The following is a 24,303-nucleotide window of genomic DNA, read 5'->3' on the forward strand; positions in this document are numbered from 1 at the left end:
TAGCTGGATCAAATGGTAGTTCTACTGTTGTTCTTTAAGGAATTTCCAGAGTTTTCCACAGTGGTTGTACTAGTTTACATTCCCAACATCAGTGTAAAAGTGTTCCCTTTATACCACATCCCCACCAACATCTATTATTTTTTGGTTTTTTGATTATGGCCATTCTTGCCAGAGTAAGGTGGTATCACATTGTGGTTTTGGTTTGCATTTCCCTGATCATTAGTGATGTTGAGCATTTTTTCATATGCTTGTCAGCCATTTGTACATCTTCCTTGGAGAATTGTCTATTGATGTCCTCAGTCCATTTTTTGATGGGATTGTTTGGTTTTTTCTTGCTAATTTGTTTGAGTTCCTTATAGATTCTGGATATTAGTCCTTTGTCAGATGTATAGATCATGAAGATTTTCTCCCACCCTGTGGATTGTCTGTTTACTCTGCTGACTGTTTCATTTACTGTGCAGAAACTCCAGGAAAGGACATGACCAAAAAAGGAAACCACAGACCAATATCCCTGATGAATATAGATGCAAAAATCCATAACAAAATACTAGCTAACTGAATCCAACAGCATATCAAAAAGATTGTCTACCATGATCAAGTAAGTTTCATACTAGAGTTGTAGGGATGGTTTAATATTCACGAGTCAATACATATGATACACCAAATAAACAGAATTAAAAACAAAATCAAATGATCATCTCAACAGATGCAGAAAAAGCACTTGACAAAATCCAGCATCCCTTTATAATTAAAACCCTCAGCAAAATCAGCATAGAAGGGACAACCCTTCCCCTCAAGAAATCTTCTCATCCTAGCCCTTGCAAAACCCAGTTTTTCACTCAAAGGCATAATCTTCTCTCAAAGAAAATGCTGCATTTTTAATTATAAATTGACAACTTATAATTGGATACATTTACATAGTACGAAGTGATGTTATAATTCATGAATATAACATGATAATTACATCAAGCTAGGTAACATATCCATCACCTCAAATATTTAATGTTTTTTATGGTGAGAAGACTTGAAATTTACTCTTAGCAATTTTAAAATATACAATATTCTATCACTAACTATATTCACCATGCTGCATGAGAACTCAAAAAAAGAAAAGATATATTCCATTTTTTGAAGAAAACAGGATACTTTAAATTACTTGCAAATTTTACAAAATAACCAAGTGTTATTTTTTAAAATGTTCCAATACAAACTTTATGAACATAAATGAATAGAATTTCAGCAAACATCTCCTAGTAAGCGAACCAGAGAAAACCAATTCTTAAACTAAAGATTTAATCAGGTATGTCACGTGGGGTAGAAAAGGCTCTTTAGTAAGTAAGGCTTTATTTTAAGTTCAGATAGAAATTTAAAATACTCTTAAGCCTAAGAAAAATTTAATTTACCACATTTATAAAAAATAGATCTTACCAGCCAAAGTGCTCAATGAACCATAATATTAAAAATCCTGGAAGTAATTGAATTTGAGTCTCACAACACCTGAAATAAAACCCTGTCATGTGTAGCAGAGGCGGTGGAAAATGCCTTCTAGTGGGAGATCCACAGTGACCATCTGTTTTATCAATTCAAATTTGGCTTTATTAACAGAAGCAGAACAGATTGTACCAAAAAAAAAAAAAAACTGCCCAACATTCCAAAGTTACTTTCTGTTCTTTTTATCAGGATCATCTTAATCAGATGTGGTATATTCTCAAAAATGTGAGAAAATAGCTTTTTCAATCCAAGACACATTTGCTTAACCTCCATAGGATCCTTACCAGAAAAGCATTATCTTTCCATAAGAATTATGAAACACTTAACTCTTAGGATAACTGGATATAAGCAGCTTAGGGAGACGTGACTAACACAATGAAAACAATACTCAATAATCTAGAAAATAAAATTTTTGTGGACATTTTAACAGTTCATATGTCTCTTTTAGGGAAGGGTAGGCATCCTGTAGTTTGTATCAAGCTACTATTCTTAATTCAATCTAATTACATATATTTTACTATGTTTCATAAGAACCAATTATTATACATTTGATTATGTCCAGATACAGATTTATTAAAGAGCCACATTTCACTCTAAGCAAACTCAAGGGCTTTCCAACCATTCTCAGGCTTAAAAACAAAATCAGTCCTCAACGTACTAATAGATAATGATGATGTGCCATTAACTGCCTGTACAACTATGGAACATTTACAAGATTTACTCAAACAACAAGTATTTATTGAAAGAAGCCACTATGTGAATGGCTGGGGATACAGCTGAGGCAGAGGAAGAGACAGAAATAATAAAATACATTTCCTAATCCCACAGAGCTTATTCTTTAGAAAGGAAGGCAACATTAAGTAAGGATATAAATTATTGTTTTAATTACAATTGTGATAAGCACTATAAGAAAGAAGCAGAGGGCACCAGGAAAGTATTTAATAAGGAGACTTGACCTTGCCTGGGAGATCAGAGGATTCCTTAAGGAAGTGGTATTTAAACTGAGAGTTGAAGGATACATAAAAGACGACCAGGTAAAGAATAAGGAAGTCTGGGTATTGTAGGTATTCCCTAGACAGAGGGAACAGCACATAAAAAGACATGGAAGCAGGAAAGAGCTTGGCATATTCAAGGCCTTGAAAGGACATCAGTGTCGTAGGCATTAAGGTGGGAATGAAGCTGGAGAGGCATGGAAGGGCCAGATCATACAGCAGAGCCTCACAGGCCATGGTAAAGATCATAATCTTCATTTTAGAAGCAACAGGAGTCATTAAAAGGTGGTGAAAAGGAGAACGGCATGTTCAGGTGGCTGGCTCCTGTGGGCAGACCAATCAGAGGATGTTTGCAGGACATCACTTAAGAGACTACTGTAAAGGTCTGCAGCCCCGAAGATGCTGACACAGGTAGTGGCAGTGGAGGGCAGAGACATGGACTTCAAAAACCTTAGCTGCTTCTGTGATCACTAAGATCATTAAAACTTTATGATTCCACAAAAGTTTCTTTGCTTTAATTTATGCACAGTTAGGCCTGTACTATCTACAGATGTTCAAACTGTTCTCCCATGTGTTCTAGGTCTTTTGACAAAATTAACTGACATTCCCTCCTTGAACCTTTTTTCTTGGCTTCTCTAATGTCACATTCTCCTGGTTTTCGTTTTATTTCAGTGGTTACTCCTTCCCAGCATCCTTTGGAGGTATCTCCCCTCTCTCCATCATTTCTTAATGTTTGAGGATCCTGGGATTTGATCCTGAGTCCCATTCTCTTCTCTAATACACACTTTCTCCCTAGTTAATTTCATCCAGACCCATAACTTTAAACACCACCTTTGGCTAAAGAATTCAAATTGCCAGAGAACTCCTGACTGTCTTATCCTATCTGATATGTTAACTCAGATGCATCTCAAACTTTGGTCTAACCACTACACTCCAGCTTTCTGTTGCTCTTTAACAAGCCCTGCTAATTCCTATTTCAGAGCATTTGCACTTGGTGTTTGTTCCCTTGGCCAAAAACACTCTTTCCCCTGAACTTCACAGTTGTCTCCTTCGTAGTATTCAATTCTCAGTTTAAAGGTTATCTCCTCAGCAAAGCTTTCTCTATAGATCATTCACTATAACAGACACCCAATCACACTACTATATCATCCTGTCTTAATTTTCTGGACAGCACTTGTTAATACTTGATATTTTTTTCTGTCTTTCCTCACCAGAAATTAAGTCCTATAAGAACAAAAGCCTTGTCTATCATCTTCATCATAAGACTGCCAGCACACACAACAGTTCAGGGTATATGGTGGTGTTCAAAAGAATATCTGCTAAACATGTGAATGAAGGTTGTTAATTTCAGATATAATTTCAAATCAACTTTTTGTCCAAAATGCACTATCAATTTTACATAGTCTATTATGATATGAATACAACTATAAAAGATTCTCATGTGTCTTACAAGTGCAGATTGCTAGAATTCTAAAATGCATTTTCTTTGCCCAGTTATATGATAAAAAAAAATCAGACAATATATATGTTAAAGTACAGTTGACCCTTCAATAACATGGGTTTGAACTGCACAGGTCCACTTACACGTGAATTTTCTTCTGCCTCTGCCACCCAAGACAGCAAGGCCAACCCCTCCTCTTCCTCCTCCTCTCTCACCTACTAAATGCGGAAATGATGAGGATGAAGACCTTATGACCATCTACATCCACTTAATGAATGGTTAATTTATTTTCTCTTCCTTAAGGTTTTCTTAGTAACATTTTTCTTCTCTTCCTTAAAAGAGTATAGTACATATTGGATGCCACATGCAGGGTTTAAAAAAAAAAAAAGAGTAGAGTATACAATACCTATAACATACAAAATGTGTTAATTTATTGTTTATTTTATTAGAAAAGCTTCCAGTCAATAGTAGACTATTAGTAATTAAGTTTCTGGAGACTCAAAAGTTAGACAGGGATTTTTGACTGTGCAGGGGGTTGGATCACCTAACTGCCATGTTGTTCAAGGGTTAACTGTACATGAGTCAAGGAAAACTTAAGTGTATACAATACCTGCCCATGATCATAGTGCCATTAATGACATTTAAAAGGAGGCAATAGGAAAACATGCTCCAAATGATGCACAGTGTGTACAATATCCAAGCTGACATCAGCAATGACTAACTGGGAATATCATAAAGCTGGATTCCAGTATGACTCTCCAGCAGCTCTCTGACATGCTGAACTGGTCCTATATTAAATCATCCATAGGTTCACCTATTATGGATATTTGAAGTCAAAGGAATGATTGGCTTTATTAATCACTTATTAACATGTGGTAATCCTAAGAAATATGAGTAACAAAAAAAAGTCAAATTTTAGGAGTAATGGGGTATTTGTTTTTAAAGATCCAAAGTTTTAAAGGTGACTGCCTAGTTTTAGAGATCAAGACATGAATTACGTAAAATAAAATTAAAAAGGAAAAAAAGACATGAATTATATTATTTCTCAAACTGTTTTTCCAGTGATTGTGACAAGTGTACCCTTCATGAGATACCCACGCTTCTCAAGACATTACAGAAAATTCTTCACGTGTCTCTACATTTCTATCCAGAAATACTGTTTTATTATTTGTAGATTATTGAACTGGCTTATCAAAATTTCAGTGTTTTATTTTTAAAATCTAGTTTAAAAACAATGAGGCAAATTAGATGGAGTGGAGTGTGCAGGGGTGAGAGTTAGCAGGAGATAAGGTTGAAGCAGTGACGAGAGTCCTGGTAAGCATGGAGCATGCTAAACCATCACGAAGACTTGGTCTTTTTGTAAATGAAATGGAAAAGCTTTTGACAGTTTTGTACAAAAGAAGAGTGACAAGATCTGCAACATTTTAAAAAGATCACTCCAGGCCAGGAACAGTGGCTCACACCCATAATCCCAGCACTTTGGGAGACCAAGGTGGGCAGATCACTTGAGGCCAGGAGTTCGAGACCAGCCTGGCCATCATGATGAAACTCCGTCTCTACTAAAAATACAAAAATTAGCCAGGTGTGGTGGCACAAGCTTGTAATCCCAGTCACTTGGGAGGCTGAGGCACAAGAATTGCTTGAACCCAGGAGGCAGAGGTTGCAGTGAGCCAAGATTGTGCCACAGCACTCCAGCCTAGGCGACAGTGAGAGACTCTGTCTCAAAAAAAAAATTTTAAAAATCACTCCACCTGCTGGTTTGAACATAGATTGTACAGAAGTGCAGCAAAAATTGGGAAACCAATTAAAAATTTAATACAATAATACAAGTGATAAATAATGGTGGCTTCAACCAGATTATAAGAGTGGAGGTGGTAAAGAAGTAAGCAGATTGTGGATATATTCTAAAGGTGAGCCATCAGGGAGTAGATTGAGGGGTTAGGGAAGTAGAGATCAGGGAAGAGGTACAGGCAAAAAATACAAAGTTGAATGTCATCAGCATACAAAAATGGTATTTAAATGGCATCAGAAATCTTAAGACTAGAAGAGCCCTGGGCACTCCAACATTTAAAAGTAGAAAAGATAACAGTAACAACTAAGCAGGGGTAGCCAGAGTTAAAAACAGGCAGAGCACAGAAGACTTTTAGGGCAGTAAAAAGACCTATAAAATTGATAAACTCTTGGTGAGATGAATGAAGAAAGAGGGAAGGCATAAATAATATCAAAACTGAAGAAGAAATCACTATACATGTATTATAGATATTAAAAGATAAGGTGTTTTACACAATTTTGTGCTAATAAATTTGAAAATCTAAATAAAACTGAAAAATCATAGGTAAATACAACTTACCAAAACTGACATACAAAAGAAAAAGAAAATCTGAATAATTTAAAAAACTGAATCCTACAAAGAAAATTCCTGATCCAGATGGCTTCACCAGCAAATACTTAAGAATAAAACTATATCAATCTTACATAAACTCTTCACAAAAGAGAGCTTTCCAACCCATTTATAAGGCCAGCATAACATCAACATAAAAATCTGTCAAGGACCTTATGAAAACGGGAAAATTATTAGCCGAATCTCACTCTAACACATAAATCTTAAACAAAAGATCAGCAGATCAAATCCAACAAGGATAACACATTATAATGAAGTTGGGATTGTTCCAGGAATACAAGGTTTACAAAATCAGTCCGTGTATTTCATCTTATTAAAAGATTAAAAAGATGGCCGGGCACAGTGGCTCACGCCTGTAATCCCAGCAGTATGGGAGGCCAAGGCAGGTGGATCATCTGAGGTCAGGAGTTCAAGACCAGCCTGGACAAAATGGTGAAACTTCATCTCTACCAAAAATACAAAAATTAACCAGCATGGTGATGGGTGCCTGTAGTCCCAGCTACTTGGGAGGCTGAAATGGGAGAAATACTTGAACCTGGGAAGCTGAGATTGCAGTGAGCTGAGATTGTGCCGCTGGACTCCAGCCTGGGTGACAGAGCGAGATTCTGTCCCCCCCAAAAAAAAGATAAAAATTGTCTCATTAGATGCAGAAAAAATGCTTCCTAAAATTCTATATCGTTTGTGGTTTAGAAAAACAATCTAGCAAACAACAAATAGAAGGAAAGTTTCTTTATCTGAAAAAAAAGTATCTACCACAAACATCAACAGTAAACATTATATTTATGATGACACAGTGAAGGGTATCCCTTTGAGACTGGGAACAAGAAAAAGATAGACCTGTTGTCACCACGTTTATTCAGCACTCTGCTAGAGGTCCTAGACACTGCAGTTAAAAAAAAAAAAAAGGAAAAATATGAAACATGGGAGAGTTACAAAAGATGAACTACAGCTTTCACTATTCATAGATTATATAATTGTGTACATATAAAATCCAAAATGATCTACAGATGAATTATTAGAATTAATGAGTTTAGTAAGGGTGCTGGGCATAAAGCCAATATACAAAAACTGCATTTCTATATACCAGTAACAATTATTTTTTAAAAATTTTTATAACAGTATCAAAAACATCAAATATCTAGGAATTAATCCCAAAAGATATTTGGGATCTTCACAGAGAAAATTATAAGACATTACTGAGGAAAAAAAGGTCTAAAATAAATGAAGGGATACATCATGTTCATAAACAGGAAGACTAATTATAGTAAAGATGTCAATTCTCCCCAAACTGACCTACACAGTCAATGTAATACCAATCAGAATCATAAGAGGTTTTCTGTTTGCTTTGTAAAAATTATCATTTATTCTAAAATTTATATAGAAATGCAAAGGGCCAAGAATAGATAAGACGATCTTAAAAAAGAAAAACAAGAGGGGAGGACTTGCCCTACCAGATATCAAGACTTAATTTAAAGCTATAGCAATTAAGTCAGGTGACACTCATACAAGGAAAGACCAATGAACTAGAGAAAAGAGCCTAGAAACAGACCTACAGAAATATGGACATTTGATTTTATGACAAAAGTGGTAATGCAGAACAATGAAGAAAGGGAAGATTTTTTCCAATAAATTGTTCAAGACAACCAGATATCCATAAGGAAAAAATAAAATTTGACCTTCTTCAAATCACATTTAAACATTATTTCACATAGATTTTAGACCTGAATGTGAAAGATAAAACATAAAATGTCCATATTCTAGACCAGAGGCTCTTGGCCTGAGGTCCTCTGACCCAAAGGTCCTGTGGATAGACTTCAAGATATAAAAGATACTTTTGACACATCATTTGTATCCCATCATGCCTTAGCATTTTGGTGTGCCAGTTTCAACTGCAAGCATCTACATCTTTTTGTCTGAGGTTTTCTAGGAGCTGGTTATGAGTGCTGAGAACTGATGCCTGGCCCTCACCTGCCTTCAACTGATGTGTGTAAAGAACATGTGTAAGGAACATGATGCAAGTGAGGAACACGGGTTTCCAGAGGACCCAGAGATTCAAGCTTCTTAATACACTTAATAAAGGTTATTAAGTGCCTTCACTTCCCTGCTTCCAATCCAGTATATTTCGTGTGATCATTCCCCATATTAATTATTTACACTTGAATCCTTATCTCAGGGTCTGCTTCTGAAGAAACCAAGAAAACTAAGACCCAAAGGCACCATGAACCTTAATGGGGAAAAACAATTACTTCTCTATTTTCATAAATGCTAATTGAAAAAAACAAACCAAAGTAGTATTGGCAGTACATATGATTTTGTCTCTAACAGAATCAAAGATGTTTTCATATCACATGACAGTTACTGCATATTTCAAAGTATTTTTTACACTCATTTCTACTTTGAAATTGTTAGTTATTGGAACTACTACTAAACCGCACATGATTGCAGTCTTCCTGTCTATATTGTTCATGCAACCGTTAAGCAACTACCTCTGTGCCAACTAACTGCTGAGCAATAAAACAGTAAAGTTTAACGTTTCTACAACTAGAGATCAACCCAAAAAGCCTTCAGTGAATTTTGTTGTTCTTGGAAAGCCTATCCTCACCTTAGAAAGTGAGATACTGAAATTTTAATTCCACATACAATAGCTAAACACAATTAAAACTGCCCATATTTTAAGTGCAATTTTTGTTACCGAATGCATTAATTTAAAAGTACATAATGTCTCTATCACAAATGTATTTTTTAATATCTTGAAGCTGTATTTCAATAATTTCTTTTGTAATGCTACGTATTTTATTTTATGCATTTAAAAACATCATACTACGAGGAAAGTTATTATAGGCTTCACTAGATTTGCAAAGGAATACACAGCACAAAAAAACTTAAAGCAACTCTGGTCTAGAAGATTATGTAACACAGGAAAATCCTCAGAATCTCACAGTATGAAAAACTTATTAAATAGGACTCAGAAAAACACTGATATATTTGACATTAAAATCAAATATCTCTCATCAAAAGATACCATTAAGAGAATGAATGAGCAACTAATGGAGTGGGAGAAGATCTTTGCAAAACATGTAACTGACAAAAAGCTCATATCCATAATAAAGAACTCCTACAAATCAACAAAAGACCAAAAACTATTTTAAAAACAGGCAAGGAACTTGCCCAGTTACTTTCCTTTAAATCAGTCATCCAAATACCCAATAAATAAATGAAAAGGTATTTAGCCTCATTAATAATCAGGGAAATGCACTTTAAAACTACAAGGAGGCCAGGCACAGTGGCTCACGCCTGTAATCTCAACACTTAGGGAGTCCAAAACAGGAGGATCACTTGAGGCCAGGAGTTAAAAACCAGCTTGGGCAACATAAGGAGATACCAACTCTACCAAAAAAAAAAATAGATAAAACTTAGCCAGCCATGGTGGTGCATGCCTGTAGTCCCAGCTACTTAGGAGGCTGAGGCAGGAGGATCGCTTGAGCCCAGGAGTTCAAGGTTACAGTGAGCTATGATCGGCCGATGTACTCCAGCCTGGGTGACAGAGTGAGACTCTGTCTCTAAAAAAACAAAAAACAAAAAAAACTACAAGGAGGTGGTACTTGACATCTACCAAATTTACAAAAGTTTAAAAGTCAGACCATATCAGCACTGGCTAGGAGCAACAGGAACTATTGTATACTATTAGAGTGTAAATTAGTGTATCAACTTTGGAAAACAGATTGGTATTATCTACTGAAATTAAAGATACATATAACATTAACCCAGCAATTCTATTCCTATGTATATACCCAAAAGAAATCCACACAAGAGCCTAACAGACATGTACAAGACATCTGCTGCAGCATTATTTAATACATGTCAGAAATGGTATGGCAGATCAATGGAAAAAGAATGAACTATTCAGTAAACGTTATTGAGACAACTTTCATTTGGATTAGGGACTTAATTATAAGAGATTAAAATCTTAAGATTTTAGGAGAAAATAAAAAAGAATACTTTTATAGCATCACAGTAAGAAATTTTCCTAAACAAGATTCAAACTACAATTAACTCACTATATATTGTGGATATTTTTGTAAAATCTTTATACTTCGAAAGTAGATACTGAAATATTTACAGACGAATGACATCAGTGACACAAGCCTAAATAATCCAACTGGGGGAGGAGTAGTACAGATGAAACAAGATTGGCTGAGTGATAACTGCTGAAGCTAAGTGATGGGTACATAGGAGTTCAGTACCTTTCTGTTCATGTTTGAAGAAAAATTTTTCTAATTTAGGGCATCATAAATAAAGGGAAAAGAGACCAGCCTGGGCAACATAATGAAATCTTATTTCTACAAAAAAAAAAAAAAAAAAACTAGCCAGATGTGATGGTACACACCTGTATTCCCAGCTGAGGTAGGAGGACTGCCTAAGCCCAGGAGGTCAACGCTGCAATGAGCCGTGACTGTGCCATTGCACGCTAGCCCGGGAGACAGATTGAGACTCAGTCTCAAAAAAAAAAAAGAAAAGAAAAAAAAGAAAAACACAAACTCTGTTAAGTTCAGAACTGTGGAAAACTAAATATTACCTTATTTGGGAATTTAGATGAGTGAAACTTTTTTAAATAAAATAATAAACATGAAAATCAGGATTCTGGTTGCCTGGGGTGGGAGGGGAGGAAGGAGATGCACGGAGAAAGATAAAGGACCCATTTGTTTTATGTTCTTTGTCTCAAGTTGAGGAGTAGGGTACATGTGTATTTGTTTATTCTTTATTATATCTTATATAACATGTTTTATATATACTTTTTTAATTTATGAAATATTTTGTAATTTAAAAAAAATCAGAGAATTTTAAAACCTCTTAAAAATTAAAAATTTAATAGCAGAAAAAAATTACTTTGAAGTGACATCTGAAAAGTCCCCCAGAAATTAAAAGAAAAAGATGAATAAGTGGACAACAGTAAAGGGGGAAAATAGTAAAATAGAGAATTAGTGTAAAAGTATCCATATCTGAATAAGAAAAGATTCAGAGAGAGAAAGAAATAACACAAAAGAAATAATATAATCTCTCAGAATTGAAAGACATGAGTTTCAGATTTAACAGGTCCCCCAAATGTCGTAGTGTTAGTTGGATAGTGTGCTTTGGCTTTGATTCTGGGTGAGTGCAAGAGAGTAGTCTTCATACAATTTCTTCAAGTGTAGTCAGTGTCAGTGGTGGCTGTGAGTTACTCATTGGCTTAGGCTGTGGTTGGTAGCAGAGGCTGTAGTGAGGCTTTGCTGCAGACAGGGACACCAGACAGGCCAGTTCTGAGGCACCCGTGGTGGCAGAGGCAGGCCAGGCATGCAGGCCCTTGGGCTCCCAGGCAGCATACAAGGACACCAGTAGTCACAGGTCCAGGAGGACCAGTCCTTGGGCCTACAGGCAGCTTGCTCAGGTGCCAGTGGTTATGGAAAACAGTATGGAGTTTTCTCAAAAAAACAAAACTAGAACTACCATACAGTTCATCAATCCCACTAATGAGTATTTATCCAAAAAAGAGGAAATCAGTGTATCAAAGGGATAGCTACACTCCCATGTTTACTGCAACACTATTCACAATAGCCTAGATATAGAATCAACCTACATGCCCATCAGTAAATGAAGGGATAAATGAAATGTGGTAAATATACACAGTAGAATACTATTTGGCTGTACAAAGGACAAAATCCTATAACTTGTAGTAACATAAATGGAACTAGAAGTCATTATGTTACGTGAAATAAGACAAGCACAGAAAGAAAAAATACCGTTATTTTCTCAATCTTATGTGGGAGCTAAAAAAGGAGATGAAGAGAAATTGGTTAATTGGTACAAATACACAGTTAGATAGATGGAATAAGTTCTAGTGTTCAATAGTACAGTAGGGTGGCAATGGTTAACAATAATATATTGTATATTTCAATTAACTAGAAGATTTGAAATGTTGCCAACACAAAAAGAGATAAACATTTGAGGTGATGGATATCCTAAATACTCTAATTTGACCATCATTACACATTACGCATGTATCAAAATATCACATGTATCCCATATATATATCAATTTAAAAGTTTATTGAGATATAATATCGAAGGTCAGTGATTTTTCAACCCAATTCTATGCCCGAGAAAATCAAGCATAGGAAAAAAATCTTTAAGACACGTAAGGCCTGAAAAAATGTTTTTTCCTATTCACCTTTCTTCAGGAACCTATTGGGGGATACCTCCATCAAAACAAGAAAAAAGGAAGATAAATGATGCTAAGAAACAGAAAATTTAACAAAGGAGAGAGGCAAAGAGAATTTCCCAAAGTTGGTAAAAGAAAATCCGAAAATGGTAGCTCTGCTATTTTAGACTGGTAGAGCAATTAAGCTGAATGAGAGCAAAGAGAACTCATGTTCCCAGAATACCTCCTATGTGGGATTATACTGAGAAAAGAGTCAAAGCAGTTCTAAGGATGAATTAGGTATATAGAAAAAAAGGCAAACCATAAAACAAAGCAATTATTATCTCCAAAGTAATTACTATTAAGAATAATCTGTACAATCTTAATAACATAAACAATAACTTCTGATTTACCCAAAATCATGAGATACCTACATCAGGAAGATAGGAGCAAGTGAAATGAATATGTGTATATATTAGATGTGAAGATGATGTTGGGGATATCAACCCCTCACCTTTATCAAGCTAAAGCCTCGGCTTCTACAGTGGGAAGGCAAAAAATAATATATATAACTCAGGGGGCTGGGCAGAATCAAGAAATGGGAGCACCTGCAAGTTACTGAAGGACATGGAAGGAAATAGCAAAATATTCAACTTGACAAATAATTGCCTCCTGGACACAGGAATTAGCGTTGGAATAATGAGGCAAGCAGTACATCTTTTCATTGTGAATCCAGTATTATTTTACTTTTTAAGTTATGTACATATGCTATTTTTAAACACAAAACTTAGTTTTTAAAAATGCAAATAAGCCAAGGTCAAATAAGAGTAATAAGAATAGCCATTATTTCCCAAGTGCCTACAACCTGTGAGCAAAATACCAGGTCTTTTACAAACACCACTTTTATTCTTCAGGCCAGCTTTGCCAAGGAGGATTATCCCAGTTTTACAGATGAGAAAACTGAAAGTAAAAATAAATAAGGAACATTTTTAATTCTTTTATTTGTTTATTTTGTATGTTTTTGTTTGATCCTTTACCTTTCCAGCAGTAGCAAAATATTCACCATCAGGAGACCATTCCATCAAATGTACAGATACTGAGGTTCTAAAAAAGAGAGAGTTAGGCAATTAGCCCTTTTAAAATCTGGTGTACTGTATATAAAAATGGTCAAAATGAGATTTTTGTAACATCAAAGTCAGAATCCTCAGAATAAGACTGTTTTTGCTTCCCTAAAAATATAAATAAAATATTTCACCTCCATAAAAATGTAAATTAATTAAAACTAATCCAACATTCACTTCGGGAAAAGAAGAATGTAAGTAACATGAATACAGTATATCTCCACCTACATGTCCCACCGACATCCTAAATATAACATGTTAAAAGCTGAGCTTATCATCATCCCTGACTAGTCTTCGTCACAAAATCTATATGACTGTTAATAGTACATCTTCCACTTGAAAGAGTGGCTGGCAACTTTCACATCTTCCCCCTCCCCATCCTTACCTCAATCTATTAATGAGTAATTCCTATGTATCAACCCTGTCAACTCCTGTCCTGGGGCTATAACTATGAAAATACTTTCATCCTTTTTTTAAATGATTAACTGTAGCACAAATTAAAGAATGCTATTATATGGGTTTTGGTTAGAAAAAATCTACTTTCTAGGCATCTAAATGCAATGGTACCATCAAAAAATAAAGATCTTTGTGAAAGGAAACATATTTTCGGAAGCACTTGCTTTTAATTAATGAATATAACAATAGAAATAGACACTAACTTGCACTGCCAGACACACTTCCAATCATTTAAAACAGGAGGAATTGTATTATCAATTTCTTCCTCCTCTTCCAGAATATCATCTCCTGGAGGAGCCCACAACTGAATAGAATCAGTTGCTGTCAACAATCTATTATCTGAAAATTAAAGAATGTTATGATGAATATGCAAATATTATACAGGGAAATAAATGCACATGGGCTTCTGTTTAGATCTGTAAACTATTAATATTATGTGAAAAGTAAGCAATATCGCCAATGAAAAACACTTGGTATATATTTTTTTAAAGTCCCTTATAAGAAAAAAGAATCTTCTGGACAACAAAGATTCTTAAGGAAGATTTGAGAACAACAAAGTAAAGCTTACTGGCAAAGAGCTATTATTATCAAGCAAGTCAAAAAAACTAACAACAAATGTATTAATAGAATAACAAAGTCCCCAAAACTCTGATATATACCACATAAAATGTCCTCGAGATATAAGGCATAACTACAAATTAGTAAAATGTGGTTTTACACATGAAATATAAAAAGAATCCTTATTAATTGTGAATATAAAAAGGGACAACAGCTATTATCATTAGACGTTCCTAATTTTTCAAAATTAAAGATAGTAATTTCCTGATACAAATGATAAAATGAGGTGAAGTTTTTTTGGTCTCTGTTTTATTTCCAATGGTGTTTCTTAGCAAATACAACAAGAGTAAAGGGCAGTACACATTAACTAGGAAACAAATCATAACTGCTTCTTGAAATAAAACACACAAAGGCAGGGGAAAAAACAGAATAGTAAATTAAGCATTGCACAAAGCACTGTATACCAAGAAGGAAAAATTATATTCATCAACAAAAAGAAAATATAATACATTGATCATTTTCTTATTATGGGAGACTATATCACATTATTATCATACATTTAAAACAAATATTTAATTTAAATAATTTTAAATATAACTGCTAAATACCTTGAGGATCCCATGCTAAGTTGTATGTCACAGAACTCAAAAAAAACTGCCCAGTTTTAAGCCACTGGCACTTGAGTTGCTGAAATATGTAGACAAAAAGAAGAAAAAAGAAAAAGATGTTTTTCAAATAATATCCCATAACACTACCATTTTATCATTTTCTTCAACTTAAGACTTTAAGATCTGGAACAAAGATGAAAATATTTCACTATTATTTTCATATACTGTTTTTAACGTAACTTTCATTGGTTCCACTACTATTTATTATACCATATGGAGCTCCTTGCCATGCCCAAACAAAGCAGGTTCTCTCAGGCTTTTTCTCATGCCTATAAATACCTTCTTATATTTAGGATATCCTATTCCTCACGTCTCCATCTGCAAACCCCTATCCTTCCACTAAGATTAGCTAACTCATCGTCTCTGCTATGAAGCCTTCTCTGACATCCTGGCAGCACCAACACCACTTTTACATTCTGCCATTATAACACTGATCACATGGAATTAGTATTTGTCTATATATCTGACTCTCCTCCCATTAAATTGCAACTCTTCAAGGGCAGAAACTATGTCATAATTTTGTTATCTTCAGCGTTTGTAATGGCTGGCACAAAGATGTTAAATGTTTACATATTTCTTTGTAGTACATAAATATAAAATGTCCTTTTGTGAGAGGATATTTGTGAAAAGCTTTGCAAAGCTATGTTACCTTAGGCAAGCTATATGTTAACTGCTTGGCAAATAATACTTTTTAAACGGTAATGCCATTTTGTGTTATAATATTTTAAGAATATTTAACAATTTTAAAATGTATACAAGGTTTCCTGACTACCTCAAGGCAGAATTTTAAAACATAGCTGCATCCCAACATTTTGGGAGGCCATGACAGGAGGATTGCTTACGGCCAGGAATTTGAAACCAGCCTGGGCAACATTGCAAGACCCCCATCTCTATAAAAACTTTAAAAATTAGCTGGGCATGGGAGCTCACCCCTGTAGACCCAGCTACTTTGGAGGCTGAGGCAGAAGGATCACTTTAGCCCATGAGTTTGAGGTTATAGTGAGCTATGATGATCACACCACTGTATTCCAGCCTGGGTCACAGAGCAAGACTCTATATCTAAAAAAAATGTGTGTAGGGTGTGTGTGTGTGTGTGTGTGTGTGTGTGTGTGTGTGTGTGTGTGTGTGTGTGTGTGTGTGTGCATCTGCAAACCCTGCACTTCATTATCCAAAAATTATTTGATATTTTATAATCAGAGAAAATGCTATTTTTAAACCCTACCACTGCTGACCAAACAACAATCACAACAGCATAACACTAAATACTGTTCAACAAATCTATTTTAGTGTAGTAATTAAATAATTCCTAAAATTATAGACATCCCTAATATTCTTTCCTTTAGTGTTCCTCAGAGTGCAATCTGTGGAGCAACTACCTTGAAGAAATTTGGGGAATGAGACCTGGAAACCTAAATGTTTAGTATGTGCTCTAGGTGACTCTTAAGTAGTCCAAAATTTGATATCCATTTCACAATACTATTATAGGGAAAGATTAATATTTTAATTTATACTGTTTTGGGGGAATGTAAAAAGATATATTCAAATACATATATTTAATGAAAAAATACCAAAACCATTTGTTTTAAGGCATTTCACTTAAAAATATACTTTAAAAATTACTTGTAAATATATACTCAGCATTCGGATTTAGCATTTGCAATTTTTATTATTTCTGAGTGATGGTAAAAATGTAATGCATGCAGGATGTTTTAAAGGGCTTAATTCTAACCACATTAGATGTTTTGAACATTAAGTAAGACAAATATAATATAGCACCCAGTATGAATCTGAATGGTTCACAATGTGGTATGCTTAACCATTTAGCTGAGCTGGTAAGTGAGCTTTTTAAACTCCTAACTTCTTCATTCAACCAACATTTAGGAATACCTACTATGTTCCAGATACTTTTTTTTTTTTTTTTTTTTTTTGAGATGGAGTCTTGCTCTGACTCCCAAGCTGGAGTGCAATGGTGCAGTCCAGGCTCACTGCAACCTCCACCTCCTGGGTTCAAGCGATTCTCCTGCCTCAGCCTTCCTAGCAGCAGGGACTATAGGCACGTGCCACCACACCTGGATAATTTTTTTATTTTTAGTAGACACGGGGTTTCACCATGTTTGCCAGGCTGATCTCAAACCCCTGACCTCGTGTTCCACCCGCCTCGGCCTCCCAAAGTGTTGGGATTACAGGTGTGAGCCACCACACCTGGCTGTTTCAGATACTGTTCTAAGTACTGCGGACTCATCAGTGAAAAAAGCTTCCTACCCTTATGTACCTTTAGATAACATTCTACATAGTAAACAATAAATAAATAAATGCTGTAAAAAATTTTTTAAATAGCAAGATAAGTGGGGGTACAATTTTTTAAAGGGTGGTCAAGGTAAACCTCATTGACAAGGTATTAGTGAGCAAAGACCTAAAGGATCTATGGGAGCTATCCTTGGAGATAGCTGGAGGAATAACATTCCTGACAAAGAAAACAACCAACATAAAGGCTCAAAGAGGGAAGGTTAACTGAGAAACAGTAAAAATGCCAATGTGGCCAGAGTAGAACCAGAGAGGACAAGAACTTACGAGGTGAGCTCTGAGACATAGTAAGTGTGGTACTGAGTAGAAGGGAAGTTGTAGTCTACAAAAGGCTTTTGGCTTTTTATCTGAAAGAAATATGGAGCAGCTGGGCATGGTGGCTCATGCACATAATTCCAGCAATTTGGGAGGCTGAAGTGGGAGGATCACTTAGCCCCAGAGTTCAAGACCAGCCTGAGCAACACAGGGAAACTCCATCTCTACGAAAAATTTAAAAATTAGCTGGCCATGGTGGTACATGCCTGTAGTCGCAACTACTTGGGAGGTTGAGGTGGGAGGACCATTTGACAGGTTGAGGCTGCAGTGAGCAGTGACCATGCCACTGCACTCCAGCCTAGGGGATACAGTGAGACCCTGTCTCAAAACAAAAGAAAAAAGAGAGAGAAATATGGAACCATTACAAAGTTTTAAGCAGAGAAATGTCATGATCTCCTCTGTTGAGAACAGACACTGGGGTTGAAGGCAGCAGGAAACCAGATATCAGATAGAGATTAGTAATCCAGACAAGAAATAACAGTAGTTCAAACTAGGGTAGATCTCAGTTAACACCGTAAATGTCAATTTGCAATATTCTAGAGACTTGGGTTTCTAAAAGCACTAGGGATGTATCCGTAGTGAATGTAAGGATCCTAACATAAAGCACTAGACCAATTTTTCACTGATACTCTAGTCTATTTTCAGCACTAGCTCCTAAGGAGCTTTTTATTAACATCAATTGGATTCTAAAGTTAACTAGATTCTAAAAGTATTCTATTATTGGTTAATACTTACACAATTTCTTTTATGAGAATTTATGCCCAAGGGCTCAAATATACAAACAGCATTACCATATGAAGCTGCAATCTAAAAAAGAATAAATACAGCATTAATATCTAGAAAAGGGTAAAATAAAGATATCTTCCTTTTCATAATAATGTATAAACTAATTACATATAATCTCAATACAGTATTAATGGTTTATTTCCTTCCATAAATATACCTGGAAGTATACTGGAGTTAAGAGTCTCTCCTCTGTTATCAAAAAATTCAGCAGGCTTTATTTTACATATCAAATACAAGGTTGACCTATTCAAAGAAATCATATTTGGATGGACAGCTGCCAAGATGGCTGAATAGGAACAGCTCTGGTCTACAGCTCCCAACGAGATGGACACAGAAGGCAGGTGATTCCTGCATTTCCAACTGAGGTACCAGGTTCATCTCATTGGGACTGGCTGGACAGTGGGTACAGCCCACAGAGGTTGAGCTGAAGCAGGGTGGGGCGTCACCTCACATGGGAAGCACAAGGGGTCAGGGAATTTCCCTTTGCTAGCCCAGGGAAGCTGTGAGAGACGGTACCGGGAAGAACAGTACACTCTGGCCCAGATACTGCACTTTTCCCATGGTCTTCACAACCAGCAGAACAGGAAATTTTCTCCAGTGTCTGGCTCAGCGGGTCCCACCCCCACGGAGCCCAGCAAGCTAAGATCCACTGGCTTGAAATTCTCACTGCTATCGCAGCATCTGAGGTTGACCTGGGACACTCGAGCTTGGTGGGAGGAGGTGCATCCGCCATTGCTGAGGCTTGAGTAGATGGTTTTACCCTCACAGTGTAAACAAAGCTGCTGGGAAGTTTGAACTGGGCGGAGCCCACCACAGCTCCCTGAGACAGAGCACGTGGGGGAAGGGGCGGCTGCAGGCGCAGCTTCAGCAGACTTAAACGTCCCTGCCTGACAGCTCTAAAGAGAGCAGCAGTTCTCGCAGCACAGCATTCGAGCTCTGATACGGGACAGACTGCCTCCTCAAGTGGGTCCCTGACCCCCCCGTGTACCCAGACTGGGAGACACCTCACAGTAGTGGCCTACAGACACCGCATACAGGAGAGCTCTGCCTGGCATCTGGCGGGTGCCCTTCTGGGACAAAGCTCCCAGAGGTAGGAACAGGCAGCAATCTCTGTTGTTCCGCAGCCTCCGCTGGTGATACCCAGGCAAACAGGGTCTGGAGTGGACCTCCAGCAAACTCTAGCAGACCTGCAGCAGAGGAGCCTGACTGTTAGAAGGAAAACTAACAAACATAAAGGAATACTATCAACATCACCAACATTAAAGAAAAAAGGTAGATAAATCCATGAAGATGGGGAGAAACCAGTGCAAAAAGGCTGAAAATTCCCAAAACCAGAACACCTCTTCTCCTCCAAATGATCACAACTCCTCGCCAGCAAGGGAACAAAACTGGATGGAGAACGACTTTGACAAACTGACAGAAGAAGGCTTCAGAAGGTGGGTAATAACAAACTCCTCCAAGCTAAAGAAGCATGTTCTAACACAGTGCAAGGAAGCTAAGAACCTTGAAAAAAGGTTAGACAAATTGCTAATGAGAATAATCAGCTTAGAGAGGAACATAAATGACCTGATGGAGCGGACAAACACAGCACGAGAACTTCATGAAACATACACAAGTTATCAATAGCTGAACTGATCAAGCGGAAGAAAAGATATCAGAGATTAAAGATAAACTCAATGAAATAAAGCAAGAGGACAAGATTAGAGAAAAAAGAGTGAAAACAAATGAACAAAGCCTTCAAGAAATATGGGACTATGTGAAAAGACAAAATCTATGTTTGATTGGTATACCTGAAAGTGACGGGGAGAATGGAACCAAGTTGGAAAACACTCTGCAGGATATTATCCAGGAGAGTTTCCCCAACCTAGAAAGACAGGCCAAAATTCAAATTCAGGAAATACAGAGAACACCACAAAGATATTCCTCGAGAAGAGCAACCCCAAGACACATAATCATCAGATTAACCAAGGTTGAAATGAAGGAAAAAATGTTAAGGGCAGCCAGAGAGAAAGGTCGGGTTACCCACAAAGGGAAGCCCATCAGATTAACAGCAGATCCCTTGGAAGAAACCCTACAAGCCAGAAGACAGTGGGGGCCAATATTCAACATTCTTAAAGAGAATTTTCAACCCAGAATTTCATATCCAGCCAAACTAAGCTTCTTAAGCAAAGGAGAAATAAAATCCTTTATAGACAAGCAAATGCTGAGAGATTTTGTCACCACCAGGCCTTCCTTCCTTAGTGAAGGAAGCACTAAACATGGAAAGGAACAACTAGAACCAGCCACTGCAAAAACATACCAAATTGTAAAGACCATCAATGCTATGAAGAAACTGCATCAATTAACAGGCGAAATAACCAGCTAGCATCATAATGACAGGATTAAATCCACACATCACAATATTAACCTTAAATGTAAACAGGCTAAATGCCCCAATTAAAAGACACAGACTGGCAAACTGGATAAAGAGTCAAGACCCATCAGTGTGCTGTATTCAGGAGACCCATCTCACATGCAGACACACATACAGGCTCAAAATAAAGGGATGGAGGAAGATTTGCCAAGAAAATGGAAAGCAAAAAAAAGCAGGGGTTGCAATCATAGTCTCTGATAAAACAGACTTTAAATCAACAAAGATCAAAAGAGACAAAGAAGGCCATTACATAATGGTAAAGGGATCAATTCAACGAGAAGAGCTAACTATCCTAAATATATATGCACCCAATACAGGAGCACCCAGATTCATAAAGCAAGTTCTTAAAGACCTACAAAGAGACTTAGACTCCCACACAGTAATAGTGGGAGACTTTAACACTCCACTGTCAATAATAGACAGATCGACAAGACAGAAAATTAACAAGGATACCAGGGCTTGAACTTAGCTCTGCACCAAGCAGACGTAATAGACATCTACAGAACTCACCACACCAAATCAACAGAGTATACATTCTTCTCAGCACCATATCACACTTATTCTAAAATTGACCACATAATTGGAAGTAAAACACTCCTCAGCAAATGCAAAAGAATGGAAATCATAACAAATAGTCTCTCAGACCACAGCGCAATCATATTAGAACTCAGAATTAAGAAACTCACTCAAAACCTCACAACTACGTGGAAACTGAACAACCTGCTCCTGAATGACTACTGGGTAAATAACAAAATGAAGGCAGAAATAAAAGATGTTCTCTGAAACCAATGAGAACAAAGACATGACATACCAGAATCTCTGGGACACATTCAAAGCAGTGTGTAGAGGGAAATTTATAGCACTAAATGCCCACAAGAGAAAGCAGGAAAGATCTAAAATTGACACCCTAACATCACAATTAAAAGAACTAGAGAAGCAAGAGCAAACATATTCAAAAGCTAGCAGAAGGCAAGAAACAACTAAGATCAGAGCAGAACTGAAGGAGATGGAAACATGAAAAACTCTTCAAAAAATCAATGAATCCAGGAACTGGTTTTTTGAAAAGATTAACAAAATACATAGATCACTAGCCAGACTAATAAAGAAAAAAAGAGAAGAATCAAATAGACACAATAGAAAATGATAAAGGGGATATCACCAATGATCCCACAGAAACACAAACTACCATCAGAGAATACAATAAACACCCCTACACACATAAACTAGAAAATCTACAAGAAATGGATAAATTCCTGGACACATACACCCTCCCAATACTAAACCAGGAAGAAGTTGAATCCCTGAATAGACCAATAAGAGGTTCTGAAATTGAGGCAATAATTAATAGCCTACCAACCAAAAAAAAGTCCAGGACCAGATGGATTCACAGCCGAATTCTACCAGAGGTACAAAAAGGAGCTGGTACCATTCCTTCTGAAACTATTCCAAACAATAAAAAAAGAGGGAATCCTCCCTAACTCATTTTATGAGGCCAGCATCATCCTGATACCAAAGCCTGGCAGAGACACAACCAAAAAAGAAAATTTTACACCAATATGGCTGATGAACATCAATGCAAAAATCCTCAATAAAATACTGGCAAACCAAATCCAGCAGCACATCAAAAAGCTTGTCCATCACCATCAAATCAGCTTCATCCCTGGGATGAGAGGCTGGTTCAACATACACAAATCAATAAATGTAATCCATCACATAAAAAGAACCAATGACAAAAACCACATGATTATCTCAATAGATGCAGAAAAGGCCTTTGACAAAATTCAACGGCCCTTCATGCTAAAAACTCTCAATAAACTAGGTAATGATGGAACGTATCTCAAAATAATAAGAGCTATTTATGACAAACCCACAGCCAATATCATACTAAATGGGCAAAAACTGGAAGCATTCCCTTTGCAAACCGGTACAAGACAAGGATGCCCTCTCTCAACACTCCTATTCAACACAGTATTGGAAGTTCTGGCCAGGGCAATCAGGCAAGAGAAAGAAATAAAGGGTATTCAATTAGGAAAAGAGGAAGTCAAATTATCTCTGTTTGCAGATGACATGATTGTATATTTAGAAAACCCCATTGTCTCAGCCCAAAATCTCCTTAAGCTGATAAGCAACAAACATATGAAAAAAAATGCTCGTCATCACTGGTCATTAGAGAAATGCAAATCAAAACCACAATGAGATACCATCTCACATCAGTTAGAATGGTGATCATTAAAAAGCCAGGAAACAACAGATGCTGGAGCGGATGTGGAGAAATAGGAACGCTTTTACACTGTTGGTGGGAGTGTAAATTAGTTCAACCATTTGTGTAAGACAGTGTGGCAATTCCTCAAGGATCTAGAACCAGAAATACCATTTGACCCACCAATCCCATTACTGGGTATATACCCAAAGGATTATAAATCATTCTACTATAAAGACACATGCACATGTATGTTTATTGTAGCACTGTTCACAACAGCAAAGACTTGGAACCAACCCAAATGCCCATCAATGATAGACTGGATAAAGAAAATGTGGCATATATACACCATGGAATACTACACAGCCATAAAAAAGGATGAGTTCATGTCCTTTGCAGGGACATGGAAGAAGCTGGAAACCATTATTCTCAGCAAACTAACACACAAACGGAAAACCAAACAATATGTTCTCACTCATCAGTGGGAGGTGAACAACGAGAACACATGGACACTGGGGAGAACATCACACACCGAGGCCTGTCAGGGGGTCGGGGGGCTAGGGGAGGGATAGCATTAGGAGAAATACCTAATGTAGATGATGGGTTGATGGGTGCAGCAAACCACCATGGCACGTGTATACCTATGTAACAAACCTACACGTTCTGCACGTGTGCCCCCGGAACTTAAAGTATAATAAAAAATATGTATATACATATGGGAAAAAATCATATTTTTCATAAGAATTTTATTTTTAATATAAAATAACTATTAAAAAATACATTTCAAAAGCATGCATCTTTGTCAGAAACTTTATAATCCAGTGAAAATAATATAAAATCTATGAGAAAAGCATCAACTAATAACAGGTCTTAAAAATATTTCAAATAAAATGGCCTAATTATACCATCAAACAGAAAATACCAATTGGGACACCATCTAGAGGAAGGAATACAAAAAACAGGCTAAGGAGAAGTCACGGAGC

General features: G+C 36.6%; 1 protein-coding gene across 8 annotated transcripts in view; it reads right to left on the reverse strand.

Moving 5' to 3' along the window:
* DMXL2 (Dmx like 2) overlaps positions 1-24,303 on the reverse strand; it is a 172,201-nt gene that overhangs the window by 101,718 nt on the left and 46,180 nt on the right. For all 8 annotated transcript variants that reach the window (XR_004666516.3, XM_008953166.6, XM_008953165.6 and 5 more), the window contains 4 exons: positions 18,657-18,728; positions 15,243-15,321; positions 14,280-14,415; positions 13,537-13,603 (listed from right to left, as the gene is read on the reverse strand). Coding sequence is in view for 7 of the 8 variants with exons in the window: in XM_008953166.6 (XP_008951414.2) it covers positions 13,537-13,603; positions 14,280-14,415; positions 15,243-15,321; positions 18,657-18,728 (354 nt within the window). In the remaining variant the exon portion in view is untranslated. The remainder of the gene's footprint in view (positions 1-13,536; positions 13,604-14,279; positions 14,416-15,242; positions 15,322-18,656; positions 18,729-24,303) is intronic.

Source organism: Pan paniscus, chromosome 16 (assembly GCF_029289425.2).
Source record: "Pan paniscus chromosome 16, NHGRI_mPanPan1-v2.0_pri, whole genome shotgun sequence".
Taxonomy (NCBI): domain Eukaryota; kingdom Metazoa; phylum Chordata; class Mammalia; order Primates; family Hominidae; genus Pan; species Pan paniscus.